Raw genomic sequence first — 19,192 nt, 5'->3', positions numbered from 1 at the left:
TTCACATAAGCGGAGGAGGGAATGGTTTTAATAAGGTGGACTAGTTGGTTTGAAACAAAGAATAAGAATAGTGAACGCAGGAAAGAATATCAAACCAGGAGTCAGAAGACCCTGGGTTTCAGTCCTTCTGCCATTTATGTGTGACCTTGAATAAGGCATTTTAAATGTAACCTCTCTAAGACTCAGTTTCCTTGTTTGTAAATTTGTCTCTTTCTCACCTATAGTGGAAGCATTTCCAGTCCCCCAGTACTTGCCTACTAATCCATCTCATAGATGCAAAATGCTGTTTGTCCTTTGTTCTCTAGGAGGACCATGGCATCAGGGAGGTGATGCTATGACATATAAGTGAATTGTATTTAAGTGAGGGAGGGCTGTGCAAAGTCACCAGCCTCACTTTCTCCTCCAGAGTCATCTGGGTTCACTGGCAAGATATGCATCAGGACAGCTAGAGATCGCCCTGGATATAGTGGGAAACCTTGGTTTTCCCAGGTCTCAGTTTAACTGAGGCAACGCCCATTCACACCAATATATGAGGTACAGAACAAAAATTCTGAGTGAAGAAGACTCGCTTAGTTACTCTGTGTCTGTAAAGAGTATACTTTAAAAATTGGGGATTGTCTATGGACAAGTCAAGAAATTCAGGCCATGAAAAAGCATAATAGCATCTTTGTTGCTATTCGCTGGCCCCAGCTCTGGAAATACATAGATTACAAACATCTCACAGACCATCCCCCCAACCTCCCTGCCCCAGCCCAAGAATATGAAGGCAGGCACTTGTCTCAGTACTGTAAAGAGTAACTTTTCAAGGTCAGCCTTACGGTACGAGTGAGAATTTATCGCCTCTCTTCCTTTTCTCTTTCCTTCATCACCTCAAACAATTAACGTTTGGAAGGATCCTAAAGATTTGGGAGCTGAGACAACAAATAGATAACACTTTGTTTTTCCACCAATCATTACCCTAGCTAGAATCCCTGGGAAGTGAGAAAACTAGTTAAGCCTCTCCCACCCAAGTCATAGAACTCTTTCTTTATATAAAAGGAAAACTGGGAAGCGACTTAGCTGCTGACATCCTGTGCAATGGGTCTCCACATGAGGCACTTCATGGAATCTGGGTTACCAGATGATGTAGGATGAGGGCGCTCCGTGGTTCAGATAAGTACCCCTCTCACACAAGGAAACACTGAAACAACCAACAGCCATTTTCTTAGCCTCACCATCCATGGTCATTTGTAACTCCAGATATCTCTCAGTAAACTTTACTAGAACTTGTAAGTTTGAGTCAGAGTTGATTTCTTTGATATTTAACTGACTTACTAATAACCATCCATTTGGAGAGCATTTGCTACTGATTAGTGGAAACAGATAAGAGAAACCAACCAATCACATCACCCAGCTCTAAAAGAGGAGGGACTCTCTTTGGTCTTTCTTTGTTTCCCCAGCATTTAGCCTAGCACATAGTAGGTGCCTACTAAATGCTTATTGATTACTACCTTAAAGGACTGTTATCAGGCTCAGATGAAATAATGTACTAGAAAATGCTTGGGTAACTGTAAAATGCTAGGAAAAATATGTGGGAGAATGTGATTATAGATGGAAAATGTATATGTATGGGACAAATTGATCTTTAGGAGAAGGAGGATATGGATCCCAAGCTTTGAGGATGTTGTCCCTGACCTCAGGCAGGTGGAACCTTGCAAAAATAAAAGCATCCTGTTTTCCTGTTGGCTACTCCTGGGTCAAAGCAGTTTCAGATGAAGAGCATAAGGCGATTGTGTCAGGACTTCCCTCGAGGGCCATACCATTAGCTTAGCCATTTGGGGAGCGCTGTCTCTTTTTTTGCTCCCTTTGGTAAAAGCTTCTTTGTATATGGGCTGTAATTGCATTGGAAACCCTGTGATTTATGGTGGTGCTGAATGTGGTTAGTTGTAGCTAGGTTATAAATAAGGCATTATGTTATCTGTAGTCTTTTCTTTTGGGAAGAGTTGTTTGCTTTTAAAAGGATGTCTCAAATAACTGAAATTCATAGAGAAATAGATTATTCAGTGATTTTAATTATTGCTGTGAACATATGCTTTAGTTTTTTTGTTAAAGAAACCAAGCAACAATCAATTCCAAGACAAAATCCCTTGCTTTTTATCTGGCTAGCAAAGCATTTAAGGTTTAAAATTGCACCTCCCAAAAAGAAAATGTCTAAGGATGCTAGTATCCAAATTTTAATAATTAAATTATTTTTATATCCGAGATGTCTTTGTGTTAAAAATAGCTGTTAATGCAAGGGTTGAATGTAGAATTTAACTTACTGAATGACTTCTTTTAGCACATACCAGGACGTTCCTTGGATATAATTGTAGCTTCTGGTTCTAACCCATATTTCTCTTTGTATGTTTGTATGTTGGTGGAAGGATATTGCACAGTGGATAATGCCAGTTTCACATTCAATATGCACTTAAGCCAAAGTCTTTCAAGCCAAATAAAACCAAAAAAAAAGTCATTTGGCTTGAAGTCTTAAACTTTGCTATTTGCCCAAGGTTTTAGACACAGTGATTGGTTTCCCTTCCTTCTTCCCCCACCCTGTATGCTTCCTTCCCAACTTACCACTTTGGACTTTGTTGTGGGTAAGAGCAGAAAAGGGGAGAAAAGAGATCATCAGAAGAGTAAGAGAAAGGAAAAAGTAATAAGAAGACTATAAAAAGAGAAGGAAATGAGTGTAAGAAAAGAGAGTGATGAAGGGAATCTCTAAAATTTGGTTTCGCTATTGTTCAGGAGTGAGAAGAAAAATGAAAGACAACCCTGCTCTGCCTACCTCCACCCCCTCACTCCTTCACCCTACCCCCATCCCAGCAAAAAAACCATGGAGCATGCCTCATGTTTAACTCAGAATTAAGTGTCATGAAATATGACAAAATGCAGTGTGGCAGAGGCTGAAAGATAGAAGCCAATATTTCTTTTCCTACAAGCTCTCTTTTACTATAAATACTCCATTCATAGGTAGTTGCCTTAATCAAAGAAGAAGCTTTCCAAAATTACAGGTGGGACAGGTTTTTCTGACCCCAAAACAGTAGTGACCAAGCATCAGGTCAACCAATGGCCTAATCCAATGGAATCCATTTGCTTTAAATAAATCTGACCTTTCTGGATCAAACTCTCCAAATCCTGTTTTTTTATCGTAGTTTTGTAAATTTTGATGTTTTTCTTTGGTCGACAAATAGCTCTGCTCCAGCACATCAAGGTAACCCTGCAATTTCTCCAGTACCTGTAGTAATTCAATCCAATCACATAATTTTAAAAATGTACTCATTCTTGTTTTCCTAATTTCCCTTCCCCCCAAATATCAAATGGCCCAACATCCAGTTCATAACAACAGCATGCTCTACAGCAGCAGTTCTCAAAGTGCGGTTCAGGGACCGTTTTGAGGAGTCCATGAAGTCAAAACTATTTTCATTTTCAAAAACATCGTGTCATGATGTTTTAATTTCTAATACAGTAAAAGCCAATAGATAGTTACCATCGGAAATAAAAGCTCTTTGAGGGAAGGGGTCCTCAGTAATTTTTATGAGTGAAAAAGAATAATTTTTTTATCCTCAGTATTTTTTAACATTTTTATTTAAAGTTTTGAATTCCAAATTCTATCCCTCCCTCCCTTCCCCCCTTCCCCCTCCCTGAGACTGTAAGCAATCAGATATAGGTTATACATGTACAATTATGTAAAACATTTTCATATTAATCATTTTGTACGAGAAGACTCAGAAGAAAAAATGAAAGAAAGTGAAAAATAGCATGCTTCAGTCTATATTCAAGCAATCAGTTCCTTCTCTGGAGGTGGATAGTATGCTTCATTGTTAGTCCCGTGGGATTGAAAAGTTGTTTTGAGACGAGTCAGCCAATAAACATTTATTAAGTGCCTACTATATGCCAGGCTACTCTATTATTATTCAATATTGTATTATCCTATTGTGTAGCAATAGGCTAAGAAAAGGGGATTGAAGGAATAAGCATAGGCAAAGAGGAAAGAAAACTATCACTTTTTGCAGATGATACGATCATTTACTTAAAAAATCGCTAAAGAGTCGACTGAAAAACTAATCAAAACAATGAACAACTTCAGCAAAGTTTCAGGATATAAAATAAACCCATACAAATCACCAACATTTCTGTATATTACCAACAAAACACAGCAGGAAGAGATACGAAGAGAAATTTCATTTGAAATAACTACAGACAATATAAAACACTTGGAAGCATACCTGTCGAGACACACGCAGGGACAGGAATTATGAACATAATTATAAGATGTAGGAAAATAGTCTCTATTGTGACTATAGGCACTATTGTGAACTCTGTCCCCAAAACTACTAAACTGCACTTACTCCAGCAATGCTACTCCTAGGTCTATTCCACCAAGGAGATCAAAGAAAGAGGAAATGGACCCACATGTACAAAAATATTTAGAGCAGCTCTTTTTTGTGGTGGCAAAGAATTGGAAACTGAGGGGATGACTATCAGTTGGGGAATGGCTAAACAAGTTGTGTATGTGATGAGAAAATACTATTGTGCTGTAAGAAATGACAAAGGGGATGGTTTCAGAGAAACTTTGGAAGATGTCTATGAACTGAAGCAATAAAACAGCAATAAAAACAACCCCCACTATATTTGAAAGTAATAGCAAGTTGTGCATGATGGATCTGCAATCCTGTTTTTCTATCCCACGTTGTTACAGAATTGCTTGTTTTATTTTTTAAGTTCAGAATAAAATAAATAAATTAAAAATAAAAAAACCCAAAACAAACCTTAGTAACTCTGATCAACACAATAATCAACCACAACGCTAAGTGACTCAAGAAGAAACATGCTATCCAACTCCAGAAAGAGAGCTGTAGGACTCGGAGTGTAGATTGAAGTATATTTTCTTCTCTTTCCTTTTCTTTCTATTTTTAGACATGCTAATGTAGGAATTTTTTTGTATGACTATACATATTTGTATCGGATTTTGTTTTTCTTGTCTTCTCAGTGGATGAGAGGGAGAGAATTCAGAACTGAAAACAAAGTAAAATTGAGTCCTTGGAGAAAATGTTTTTAATGAAAAACAAGTATACAAATACCTAAAATATAAATGCATAGGAGAGATTTGAGAGAAGATCTACACTTGTATGATTTATAGCTGTGGGGATCAAGGAAAGCTTCAGGAAATAGGTAAGACCTGAGTAAGGTCTTCAAAGAAGAAATGGATTCTGACAAGTGGAAATGGAAGAGTAGGAGGAAAGTTAAAGAGATAGAACATTCTTGTTATGAGGCATGTTATACACAAAGCATAGAGGTAGGAAGAGCACAAAGCAAGTACTTTCCTTCAGAGATTATCTTCGATTTATCCTGTAAAAAAATTAGTTTGTTTGAACATAGCTGTTTGCAAGTTGTCATTCCTATTACATTGTGAACTCCTTGAGAGAAGAGATTATTTTCCCCTTTTCTTTGTATCCTCAGCACTTAACATCACACCTGACACATAGTAGGCAATTAATAAATGCTTGCTGACTTGAATCCATATATAATTTTGTTTTGCTGGTGTTTAGAATGTGTCAAGGTAATAGTATGCAATAAAGCTAGAAAGGTGGGTTGGTATCAGATTGTACAGATAATAAGAGGGCCTTGAATTCCAGACCAAGGAATTTAGGAGGTCAGCACCCCATCCCCTACATACTATCTTTTTCCTGAAAGTATCAGTTAACCATATTGATGAAGCTTCCTGGAAAGGGCCTGGGAATTAGAATATAACTGGATATACAATGTCAATTTTCACAAAACCATTACAAGACACAGCTGATGATCCAGTTACTTTTGAGTTTTCCACATGACTCAGATATATCTCTCCAGTTGTCCATGCTCTCTCTCTCTTCTCTTTTCCTTGTACATAAATCTAGTAAAATGTAAGCTCTTCAAAGGTAGAGAGAGCTTCATTTTCTTTGTATGGTCAGTACCTAGCACAATGCCTTGCACACAGTAGGTGTTTAAAAACTTTTGTCAAATTGGGTTGACTTTTTTTAACAAATTGGTTTTTAAAAATTGCATTGGTCAGTCAAAAAACATTTATTGAGCATCTACTATGTGCCAGGCACTGTGTAAGTACTAGGAGTACAAAAAGAGCCAAAAGCCAATCTCTGCCCACAAGGAGCTCACAATCTAATGGGGAGACGAGCAAACATGTACAAACAAGATATATACAGGATAAATAATTAAGACAGAGAAAGGCACTAGAATTAAGAGGGATTAGAAAAGTCTTCATGTAGAAGGTAGGTCTTTAGTTGGAACTTAAAGGAAGCCATGGAAGACAATAGATGGAGATTTAGAATACCTGTTTATTATCTTCTAATGGGGTACAATCCTGGTTTATTCTTTTAGAAAATTCTTCTATCTATGACAAAAAAAATCCTTTTGTTATAAGCCTGAAGTTTTCCACACGCATATCTCTATCATTCTATCAGTAATCAGTAATATGAAGAGTTTTTAAACAGTACTTTAGTTTTCAGGTTCTTGGTCTGTTCTGTTAGCTCCTGACACACATTGTCCCCTTTTGTTGTTTTTTTAAGTGATTGTGACAGACTTGAAGGTAACTGCTCTTCAGTAGTTGATAACTCTAAGACATTTGTCTCAGATGTTAATCCTATATAATAAAATCAAGCATTAGTCATTATTCACAATTATTGCCCACAATGTCAGGATGAAATATAAAAAGAAATCTATACCAACAGTCACAGACATCAGCAATGCTATAAAAAATTATATCTAAAAGAAGTTTTTAAATATCTACCTGAAAGAGTTCTTTCTGAAACATCCAGGAGAGGCTCTACATTTACCTGTACGATTAGAGAAAAGAACATTTTTTATGCATACTGATCAAAGAGAGAACCACCAGAGACATACAAAAGGTATTTCAAAATTAGAGGAATCTAATTGAAAATTTAGTTAGATGTTGGAGATATAGATCATGGGATATATATCGATGTAGGAAGCTATATTTGGAAGGGACCTTGGAGTTCTACAATACCCTTATTTTACAGATGGGGAAACTGAGGTCCAGAGTGAAATGACTTGCCCGTGATGTAAAGTGACAGAGCCAGGATTTAAATTCAGGACCTCTGACTCCAAGCTGAGCATGGATTGAATTTGTTTCATGTTCTTTAAAAAAGCCAACATGTTCAAAAAAACAACTAATAACAAAATAAAAATTCTAAAATTTTTTGAAAATCAAAGAAGAGATTAATAAAAGTTAAAACAACTACTATTGAATAAAGAAAACTAAGAGCTGTTTAAAAAAGAAAATAATGAGGAAAATTCAGCTACAATATTTTGTCCTCTTAACTAAACATAATATATAACATCTGATGTCAAGTAAAGATTATGAAATAAACTACTATTCAATTCCAGGGAGTCCAAGAATCTCAGAGTATCTTTTCTGAATTTCTCAGCTAAAGAATTCCTGCTCCTTTCTACCCTCAAAGAGTTTATTTATTTTTATGTTTTTCCTGCTCCTTTCTTTTAGCAATTTTTAAATGCATGTTTTCCCAAATTATTTTACTAAAATATCTCTTGAATATTTCTTCTCAACTGATCCTCTAAGTCAGTGGTTTACAAAGCAAGAGCCAAGCATAACCCCAAGGATCCTGGCATGAGTCCCAGAGGGTATGGAATTAACCAATCATAGGTTGAGAAGGTGGATTATATCTTACCTTCCCAAAAGTTAGTCAATCATGGGGCTTGCCTCCAAAACCACCATATTTACCCAAATCCCCAAGATTCTTCCACTCTGTTCGCTCCCTCTACTATTCAAACTCTCAACTTCCCCACTTCTGAACGGAATTCCCCTCAAGGCACTTATAATCTAACTCCCTAATGGGCATCCACAGCACTAGGTATGAAAATCCCATATCATCTTGTGGCTGCAACAGGTGCCCCCTCAGAGATCAGATTTTGCGCTTGGTGAAGGACAAGAGCCTCACCACCAAACTTTCTGTTTTGGGTGCAAAAGAGTGAGTGATAAACAATAAGCAGGCATGGATGAGTTGTGATTTGCCTTGCAAACTTCATTCCACTATCCCCACCCAAAGCCCACCCCTCTTTTGAAATTCTCTATTTCTGCAAGAGGGTACCACCATTCTTCCAGGCACAGGGATAGTACCGTAGTATCATCTTTGACTCAATATTCTCCTTCATTCCACAGATCCAATCAGTTGCTACATCTTGTACTTTCTCCATCTACAATCTTTTGAATTTGTCACCTTCTCTCTACTTACATAGAGATTAATGTATATTCTTATCACCTCTCCTCTGGATTTAGTCTACTAATTGGTCTCATTGTCCTAGATATCTCCCCTCTCCACATAGCTGCTAAAGTGATTTTCCTAAAGATCCTCCTATGTCTTTCCTCTACTCCAATAACTTCAGTGACTCCCTACTGATTCCAGGATCAAACATTTCATCTTTATCTCATATTCTCAAATAAATGTTTATTTTGTATAAACTTTATAATTTACATAATTATTAATATAGTAGTACATTATAAATAAATATACATATATTAAGGGGTATGTATATATTCAAAATATCTTTACTGATAAGCCATGATCAAAAAAGTTTGGAGAATGATTCTGTAGGTGATCTAAGGTGATGTCCTACAATGTTATAGGAGTACAAATATACAATATACAATAAAATTGTATATTCTATACTTGTGTAATATACATGCATAATATATAAATATATTGAATAATATATAAATATACAAATACCTAAAATAGATATATTTTACATAAACATAAATATGTAAATAGAAATTTTATACATACACATATGTATATACACATTATGTATATAGGGAGCCAGCCTCAGAGTCAGGAAGACATGAGTTCAGGTCCTATGTCTAGTATATAATGACTCAATGATCCTGGGCATCATTTAATTTTGTTGGCCCAGGCAACTTTCTAAGACTATAAATTGCATGGAAGATGCCAATCTTCACTGGTAGAAGTTGTTGCTTACTAAGAGCTCCTTATGTGAATGAAATCATAGGACTAGTCAAAAAAAATGTGCATTGCAGGCACTTAAGTATGTGTTTTATCCCCACAACAGACTAAGCTCCATGAAGGCAAAAACTATGTTTTATCTAACCATGGTATCTCCAACAGTACCTAAGCACAGTACTTGGTACTATAGAATAAGCCAAATGAATATTTGGCAAATGAGCACCCTACCTCTTAAACCTCAGTTTACCTATTTGTAAAAGGAAGGGTTTGTACTGAAGCAGCAATTCTCAAAGTGTGGTCTTTCAGGTGGTCTGTAATGTAAAAACTATTCTCAGAATAACAAGATGTTATTTGCCTGTTAAAATACCCTTTCCTTTTCCAAATTCATATCTAGCAGAGACTGGATTTTATTCATAAGCTTCAACTAAAACAACACACGGAATGCAGAAGCAGATATGAGAATTCAATTGTCTTCTATTAAGACAAACATTAAAGAGATCTGAAAAAATATGTCAAAACAATGCCACTCTTCTCACTAAATTGTTTTTAAATTTACCAGTTTTAATTCCTAATATGGTACCAACAGATATAAGGGCAACCAGGTAGCACAGTGGATAGAATGCTGGGCCTCGAGTTAGAAAGACTTATCTTAGTAAATTCAAATTTGGCCTGAGACACTTACTAGCTCTGTGACCCTCAGCAAGTCACTTTAACCTGTTTTCCTCAGTTCCTCATCTGTAAAATAAGCCGGAGAAGGAAAGATCAAACCGCTCCAGCATCTTTGCCAAGAAAACCCCAAATGGGGTCACGAAGAGTCGCACATGACTGAGACAACTCAACAACAACAACAACAAAATCGATAGATGTAGCCCACACAAATAAAAGCTCTTAATAATTTTTAAGCGCATAAAAAGATCTTAAGATCAGAAAGTCTGAAAACTGCTCTTCCAGAGGCCCTCTAAGATTCTTTCTGGGTCTAAATTGATGATCCTACCATGGTGTGAATCATTGTTTGTAACAAGCTTATTGCTAGTACTTTCATTTCTGGAAGAAAAATTAATGAATTAATCATGTTATTAACTTCTGACAACCGAAGAAGTCAAGGCTGTTTTTTGTATTGATCAGAGTTCTGATGTTCTTCAAATGTTTTCCTGAATATATATGTCATGGTCCTTGACTACAGCACTTTGGTACCCATCTCTCAGAAGTACTTACGGAAGCATCAGAATTGGTAACATGTCATCTGCTGGATGGGATTAGTTAGTTTTCTTTTCAAACTCAGCCATGAGCTTAGCAGAAGCAGAGAATTTTGGAACAGAGATTAAGACAGTTTTCTCCCCTTCTCATCTCTGAACAAACAGGGGAATGAGTCACATGGAGCTATTGAGCCAAGTGGGCGTCATTTCACGTGAGAGTTTGAAAGAGAAAACATATAGGTCTACCTAGCAAAAGGCTGAACAACTAAATCTATCTCACATAATTACGTTAACAATATGTTTACCTTAGTATTGAACCTTAGATGGCCAATGAGATTCTGGGCCTCAAAATGTCCAGTCATTGACTTTTATTCATGTAGAATTGGAAGATGCAGGGGGGCAGGGGAGAAAATAAATGGCATTAAATAACATTTAAAATATTGTAATTAAAAGTTTACTCTGCCAACACAAGAAGTTACTTTACAATATATATGCAAAGACATATTACAGATTTGGAGCAAATCATTAAGAACTTAAGGCAAATAGCATCCATTAGTATCAATAGGAGCTATGTGCCAACTAGCTTTGGGCTAGACACATCATTCTGTGATTATAGACTCTCGGACCAGAAGAGATATTACAGCTCATCTAGCCTAACCCCTACATTTTACAGATGAGGAAACAGAGGCCCAAAGAGAGGAAGAGACTTGCCCAAGGTCTCATAGGTAATAAGTAGAAGAATTCAGATTTTGAACCCAAGCCTTCTGACTATACATCCAGTGATCTTGTTACAGCTAATTCTGGCATCACAGTGACATTCCTCACCAATGAGAGCTTTTCAAAGAGCTTTTCAGAGAGCATCTAATAGTTGTAAACATCCCAAACAACTACTTAATCCAGCCCCTTCAACTTGCAGAGGAAGAGACTGAGGCCCAGAGAGGTAAAGGCCATACACAAAGTCAGTGGTAAAGGCTGGACTTTGCCCTTGGGTCTCCTGACTCTCCCTCCAAAGGCCCTCCCACTAGCTACACTCATGTAGGTGACTCCCAGAGTCACATTTCATTTACCTGTTGCATAAACTCAGTAGTTTCTTCTTTATTCTCTTGGGGCTTTCTGTCAAGAAAATTTGTAGCTATGCTTTCTAAACCATCTTGCACAATTGCTGATTTCTCACTCAAGTTAGGAGAGTAATTGGTTTGTTGAACTATGGTTGCCAATCTAGGATGGATATTAGGTTTAGACATTCTGATTTGGGGAGCAACTTGAGAGAAATTAGGAAGATCATAAACTTGATCTTGGCCATAAGTAAGTCCACTGTCTGAACTAAGTTTTTCAAACAGAGATTGCTGGGGTGTCTGCCCTCTACATATTGTTTGTAGATAATTTGGGCTTCTGATTTCATCTATAAAATTAGGAATTCCTCGAAAGCAGTCTCTAGGAGTCAATGATTCTTCAAAATCAAAATCAAAAATACTTTCATTCTTTGTAAGTTGTCTGTGACTCAACTGATTGCAGATCAAATTCCTTTTATGGAGGAGCTGGTCAGAGGTTTCTGTGTTTGGTTCTCTTGACAAAGAACTCTCACTACAATGCAGAATGAGGCTTTTAACGATAGTTTCATCAAAACTTCCAAATGATAGTTCAGGGAAAGTTTCACAAGCAACAGGCTGGATGGCATTTGAAAACTCTTTTTTGGATGGATGTTGGAGTAAAACGTTAGAAATTTTTGAGTTTGAAGGCCCCCCATTAGTAGTTGGAATGTGAAAAAATTCAGTGTATAGTTCTTCTTTATGGCACCTTTTAATTACAGAAGTTTCAGAGAAAGTGTCATTCGCACATCTTAGAGTATCTTCCTGAGGCATTTCTGTGTATGAAAAGATTGGCTGTTGGAAAGCCCTAGAAGTATCCTTTATTACGGGAAAAATCTCCTCACAGTGGGCATGGAGCAGCTCAGTCTTCTCTATCAGGTTCCCATCATAAGGTAAGTCCTCTCGCTCCTTTTCAGTTGTTTCTTCAGAAAAATCCAAATCATCCATGAGCGTTCAATTTGCCCTTTTGTACTGTACTGTCTGCTGTCCTGAATAATGGTAATTAGATGTCCTCCAATTTTCACTGATCCTTTTCATGGAATGCTTTAATTTATTGTATATATCTTATTCTGTGAGACATGAAAAAACAACATCACAGTTAAATACATAAGAATCATTCAAAGCAGTAATACCTAACGAAGCCAGGTATAAACTGGCACATCTTTGCAAACAAGATCAAAATAAAAGTAATAATGGATCTGCTTAAGAAGTGCATTTGCCAATGGGGAGGTAACGAGCTTAACAAAAGTCTAATCCATTATCAGCACTGTATTAACCTCTCAATCAAATATATAAAATGAATATAGAATGAGAAAGGCAAGAATACTCTTCCCCTCACCCCCCACCTCCCCGCCCAGGTTTATTTTCTTTCCTTGAATCTTGACTGGCACTTACCCTCTAACTAAAGAGGAAAAAAATTATAAATATTGGTCATCCTATTTTAGGAAAATACTCTCTGAGGGTATGGCTTCCCAAAGCATTTTAAGAACTCTTTTCTTCAAATATTTAAAAAAACATGATTTTTAAACAAATTATGAAAAAGTTCACATTATTAACAAATGTCAATAAGTCTAAATTTTATTGACCCTCTAATTTGTATTCCTTCCACACATAGTTGTATGTCCCTCTTTATTCCAGTGGAAAGTCACTACTCGAGTCCATGTCCCCATCCTCAACCCTCCTTGGCCCTGGAGTCTATTCCTGACACACACTGAATGACTGAGGAGGGTTCAGAAAAGGAGAGAAACATGACCAAAAACATCATCCCTACTGTGCTGGATATGCTGAAACAGCATCTGAACCCAAGCCTCCCTAAGGTACCAATCTGACTTAAAAATCTCGCATCATCTTTAGGATAAAAGATAGACTTTTCTGCCTGATTCAAGGACTCCCACAGTGTGCCTCCAACCTGCCTTTTCGGATTGATTTTACATCGTTACACTGCTCATGATGTGATGGCTCCTCATGTTTGCTGACTATCTTGTTTCCTAAATGTAGCATGCCATTTCCTTCCTCAACACATTTGTACAAGCCATCCCCTATGCCTGTCATGGATTCCCTCTTTGTCTATGCCTTTCAAAATCCTCATCAGCTCAGGAACCATCTCCTCCCAGAAGCCTTCCCTAATTCCCGTGCCATTCAGTGGCCAGTGCTCTTTCCCTCTTCAAACAACATTTTACACACACACACACACACACACACACACACACACACACACACACTTAGCACCATGTTTTGAACTTAGTGGGTACTTAATGTTTGCAAAATAAATTTGTTGTTGAAAGTCTAATCCAGGGGTGGGGAACCTGTGGCCTTGAGGTCACACGTGGCCCTCTAGCTCCTCGAATGTGACCCTGAAACTGAATGCAAACTTCACAAATAGTCCATAGGTGCCCCCAATCCATTCCCTTTGGTCTACCTCTATCTTCACCCTCCACCTATAGTTGAAAATATTGATAAAAAAACTTCCTTTTGGTATCTCCCTTACAATCCAAGAAGCCTCCCAGTACTTCTCAGAAATAGTATAATAATAATCTTAGTTTATCTAGTGGAAGAGCTGAGTGGTTCTGAAAGTCAGGTCTATCACAAACCAACTGTATAACCCGAGATACCAAGTCAACCCACCTGGGCCCACTTTCCTCATCTCTAAAATTAAAAGGGTTGGGCTAGGTAAACTCTTAGATTCTCTTATCTCTAGAATTCTCTGAGAGAATTTGAATATTTGAGTGATCTGTTAAAGTTCATAACTTAAAAAAAAAACAAAAAGGCTAAATGCCCAGCAGAAATGATATCAAATTCCCTAATGAAGAAAAACAAGCTAAATGTGGTGAATTAGAACTGAGCAATAACTGAGATATAACTGAGAACTTAATGCAGATGTCTCTTGGCATATAAGAAAACTCAATGTACAAAAACCAGATTTAAATGGGAATGACTTGTTTCTTTATGAACAAAAACAAAAAAAAAACAGATCAAAAGGACTAAACTAATCACGGATTTTCTTTAAAAGGGAAGCTCTCTTGGCACATTTTCAAATTATTCTACTTATAAAACTTTGATTTATAACTTCTGGGGAACATATTGACTTTAAAACAAGACCCACCTAGATAAACAGTCAGAAACTACAACAACTGAAGACTAAATGACAAAATAATCAAGTTTTCCTTAGGTTTTTCAGGAGAAACAAAGAAAATAAATTTCAACTTAATACTGGGAGAGGGCTAACAGTCCTCCCACCCAAAATGGCTTTTATTTTGTCTCTTCCCAAAAGTTCCAGCATCAAAATATTCAAAAGACAACAGTGAAAATACAAATGCCTCCACTTGAGTACAGGAGGGAATAACTATAAGTGGGTTGATGAAAAAAAGATGAAACCTACATTTAAATTCTGTTTTCAAATACTATGCTTGTTTGTAAAACTGAGTGCCTATAAAAACTTTAATATGAAACTTTTTATTCCTAAATAAAAAGCCAGACAATGTCAAGGTAGATCTAGTTTCCTTTTGTCAGATTTCTCACAAGTCAGGCTACAGCCCATCATCATGTCTTATGTTCTTGTATGCATATTCTCTTTACTGCAAAACTTCTTACTAGTTAGGGTAGAATACCTACCCGTTTTGTGGAAGGTTTCAACCATCCTAAGTATTCAAATTTGACATCTTCAGATTTTAGAAAATATTCATATTTAAACTAATAAAAACTATACCTTTTTTGAGGTTTGGGAATGGGAGGAGGATAGGATGTCTAGATAAGGCAGGAGACAAAGGTTTCCTCATCTCATTTACATGACACTTCTTAAGCCAGTGGTTTTTTGCCTTTTTTCTTATCTTCTTCCTGAACCATCCACATTTTTAAGCACTTTAATGAACTCCTTACAGATATCTGGAAAGAAATGAAGCATCTCTTCAGAGTTGACAATTCAACCTTGGAATTCAAAGTGTGAGTAAAAGAGATTCCACCCAGAAACTAAACACAACTTTCCTAGAAATCCAATACGTTATACTAAAATCAGGTGAATCCTTTTGGTATGCTGACTGCTCCAGCAGAGGCATTGAGCATTATGTGCTCAGCAACAGCTCACAAATCTCTCTGGACATAAACAAATCTCTCTGGGCATAAACAACTGGTCACTGGAAAAGTGGAGGCCAAGGCATCATAGCTACATAATCTTATAAAACACTTCTATCTGGACATTTACCAAAGAGGGGGAACAAAGTGATAGCCCTGTTGACAACTATCCCTTAAATACTTTACTTTGTAATGGCATTGAAATTTGGTATAATCTTTGGAGGAGAAAAATGAATCCTGATGAGATATTATTCCAGTGTAAGAAGATGCCTAAGGTGACTTAGAAATCTGATGGAATCAATTAGGACTATCTGTGGAAGAGAAAATCAAATTTGTCCCAGAATTGGAAGTTGAAGAGGGTCATTGAATAATTAATTTGTTTGTGCTCAGTAGGTTTTGTATTTTTTTTTTACTCAATAAACCCAATTTGGTAAGAATATAAAGTTCTACCTTAGGAACTGTGGTCATGTCCTTAAGCAGTTCTATGGTCTCAACCCCACCCCACCACTATCAGTTCTGAATTAGAACACTACCAGCCTTCCATTCAGTGTAGGAGGGGCCCTATGCCCAAGAGGGAGGAGGAGAAATCAGACCTGTATAGTTGCCCCCCCTCCCTTGGGGGATGTCAGGGTATCCAGGTTGTACTACAAGCATTCTCTTGTCCTGAGTCTCACTTCCAAAACCCATCCCTCTTACCTTTGTAACCACATTTAACGGGAAGCAGGAGATAATGACCCAACAATGCATATACTGCCACCTTTGTTGGTAAATCTGTGACATCTAAAAAGGGTAGAATCTAAGGTTGGGAGCTTTTAATACACAAACCCGCTTTGCTTTCCTCCAGCTTAAAGTTATATACTACACATTCTCTCACTTTTAGGCCTCACTAGAGCTGAGAGAAATAGATGAAAACCTTTGTCAGCAATTGGGAAGCTTCCTTACTTTACCTGATTTATAGAGGTTACAGGCTCATCTGTTTACTGGACCTTTTGAAAAAGACAAATCTTCTCCAATTATAAGCCATCTTTTTTTTCCACAATTGGAAACTTGTGAAGAGATGGTTGTTCATCCTTCATTTTTGAAGGACACTCAATGACATCATGGGTGATGTCTTGACCTACACGTGAACTGGATTTAAGTGAGGCAGAGCTGTACACCTCACTCTCCTCCAGTTATTTGTGATAAAAGTCAAGATGATTGGTGATAGGTGGCACAGTGCAGTCAAGAAGACTCATCTTCCTGAGTTCAAATCTGGCCTCAGACACTTACTAGCAAGTCACTTAACCCTTTGAAGAAATGAATGGCAGAACAAAGAAACAGAGTTTCAAAATTACAGTGATTCCTTGTTTCTTCCAGGTATCATCAAGTACAAGAAAACCACTCAGAAGACCCCAAATCTGCAACTAACTTCTGATTTGATCAGAATAATTCCTGCTGTATTTTTAAATGCATTAAAAAACATTAGAGTGGACCCTCTTTTTATTTTTACATTTCCCTTCTCCATTCTTATCTCAGGACTTCTACTTGCCAGAGAGGAGAACAAGTGACTATTCAGTATAACAACATCCTAGGCCACACCCAGGAATCAGGTATCCTTGGATGTGGTATCTAGTGTATTGCAGTCAATTTTCTAGATTAAAATATTTTCAAATGTAAGATGATCTATGCTGCTTCTGTAATGACTACATTTGATTACTCTCATGTAATCAGACCTGGTAACCTTATCTCTGAATTCTAAGTTTCTTACAAATGCAGTGTCTTTTTAACTGTAACCATATACCTTTGAATGTAGTATTGGTTTCATTCTGCCATTGTTTTAATGTCATAAGGAAGGCACAAGAAACCTGTTCAGTACTTCAGAGAGAGCCAGATGGATGTGTTATTTATAGCCAGTGTAAGAAATAAAGGTATTTCTTCCATGCAGATATATGGATTTGGTGACCAGCTGTTACAAATTTATTTACATTGGTTCTATTTTTAAAGCCAGGGAAAAAATTCTGCCAAACCAATGAGAGTCATTAGTCAGACGGGTTTCTCCCTGAAACTTTAAGGCAGGCAAATTTTAACTCAAGCCCTAACAATACTTTCCCTTATACTGTAAGAATCTGAAATTGCCTCTTTTACCAAATTTAGCCGGGAGGCATATGTATAATTGGTGTGTAGACATTCCATAAAGCATAGACCAGTCCTATTTTATGGAATGCTTAGTGAATTTTTGGCACCTAGTAAATGGTTTATTGTGATACTTAGGACTGGTAAAATTATTAACTTAAATTATGATATAAATAATATGCTGCTGAGAGGCAATATAGACATTTTTGGAGATAGAGTCAAAGTCAAAGCCAAGAAGACCCGGAGTTTGATCAAGTCTAGTCTCTGACACATACTGGTTGTGTGACTATGAATAATTAAATTAACCTCTTAGTGTTCCATGTAGTGCTCTAAAAATATAGCATTTGCAGAACAGTTGCTGATATCCACTGATAGAGGGAGTTTCTTTCCTAAGAGTTCCCTACACCAGTAAAATCACAAATCCAAGTCAAAAAAATATACTACTACCCCTAAACTCTTTTGTTTTTACTATTTTTAAGTAGTAATGATACTATTTATCATTTTAAAGAAAGCTCCATTTATTCCTATGCTTTCTAGTGTTTTTAATTGACCATACCAATAACAAAACCATAGATGCAGAAAAAGCTTTTGACAAAATACAACACTCACTCCTATTAAAAAAAAAAACACTAGAAAGCATAGGAATAAATGGAGCTTTCCTTAAAATAAATGATAAGTAGTATCTACCTAAAACAAAAACAAACGTTACCTGCAATGGGTATAAGGTAGAAGCCTTCCCAATAAAATCAGGGGTGAAGCAAACCAACAAAGTCCAGCAGGAAAAGATAGAGAAATTCCATTTAAAATAACTGCAGATGATATAAAATACTTGAAAGTGTACCCGCCCAGACAAACCCAGGAATTATATGAATATAACTGCAAAACAATTTTCACAAAAATAATAAAATAACACATAAATAAGATCTAAACAATTAGAGAAATATTAATTACCAAACCAAGCCAAACCAATATAATAAAAATGACAATTCTACCTAAATTAATTTACTTATTCAGTGCCATACCAAACTACCAAAAATTATTTTATAGGGCTAGAAAAAATAATAACAAAATTCATCTGGAAGAACAAAAGGTCAAGAATTTCAAGGGAATCAATGGGGAAAAAAAGGTGAAGGAAGGTGGCCTAGCCATACCAGATCTCAAACTGTATTACAAAGTGGTGATCATTAAAACAATCTGGTACTGGCTAAGAAATAGAATGGTAGATCAGTGGAATAGATTAGGAACACAACACACAATAGCAAATGACCATATCAAACTTGTACTTGATAAATGCAAAGATCCAAACTTTTGAAATAAGAACTCACTATTTGAAAAAAATTGCAGGGAAAACTGGAAAGCATTTTGGCAGGAGCTAGGTATATGCCAACATCTCATGCCATATACCAAGATAAGATCAAAATGGGTACATGACTTAGACATAAAGGTTGATATCATAAGCAGATCAGGCAAGCATAGAATAATTTACCTGTCAGATCTATAAAGAAGGGAAGATTTATGACCAAACAAGAGATAAAGAATATTATGGGACACAATTTTGATTATATTCAATTTAAAAGGTTTTGCACAAACAAATCCACTGCAGCCAAGATTAGAAGGAAAGCAGGAAAATGGGCCAATTTTCTCTGATAAAGGCCTCATTTCTCAAATATAGAAAGAATTGAGTCAAATTTATAAAAATAAGAGACATTCCTTA

The 19,192-nt window shown here is 36.6% G+C and overlaps 1 protein-coding gene across 1 annotated transcript in view; it reads right to left on the bottom strand.

Annotated features, from left to right (window-relative positions):
- Nucleotides 1–15,844, bottom strand: part of AKNAD1 (AKNA domain containing 1) — a 45,264-nt gene extending 29,420 nt beyond the window's left edge. Inside the window, exons 1-7 of the mRNA XM_036765764.1 lie at nt 15,817–15,844; nt 15,005–15,180; nt 11,278–12,368; nt 6,803–6,848; nt 6,510–6,655; nt 6,347–6,406; nt 3,129–3,253 (exon numbers count right to left, since the gene is read on the bottom strand). Of these exons, the coding sequence (XP_036621659.1) occupies nt 3,129–3,253; nt 6,347–6,406; nt 6,510–6,655; nt 6,803–6,848; nt 11,278–12,246 (1,346 nt within the window). The 5' untranslated portion in view covers nt 12,247–12,368; nt 15,005–15,180; nt 15,817–15,844. The remainder of the gene's footprint in view (nt 1–3,128; nt 3,254–6,346; nt 6,407–6,509; nt 6,656–6,802; nt 6,849–11,277; nt 12,369–15,004; nt 15,181–15,816) is intronic.
- Nucleotides 15,845–19,192: the final 3,348 nt, after the last annotated feature.

This window comes from Trichosurus vulpecula, chromosome 7 (assembly GCF_011100635.1).
Source record: "Trichosurus vulpecula isolate mTriVul1 chromosome 7, mTriVul1.pri, whole genome shotgun sequence".
Classification (NCBI taxonomy): domain Eukaryota; kingdom Metazoa; phylum Chordata; class Mammalia; order Diprotodontia; family Phalangeridae; genus Trichosurus; species Trichosurus vulpecula.
This window is presented reverse-complemented; position numbering and strand designations above follow the sequence as displayed.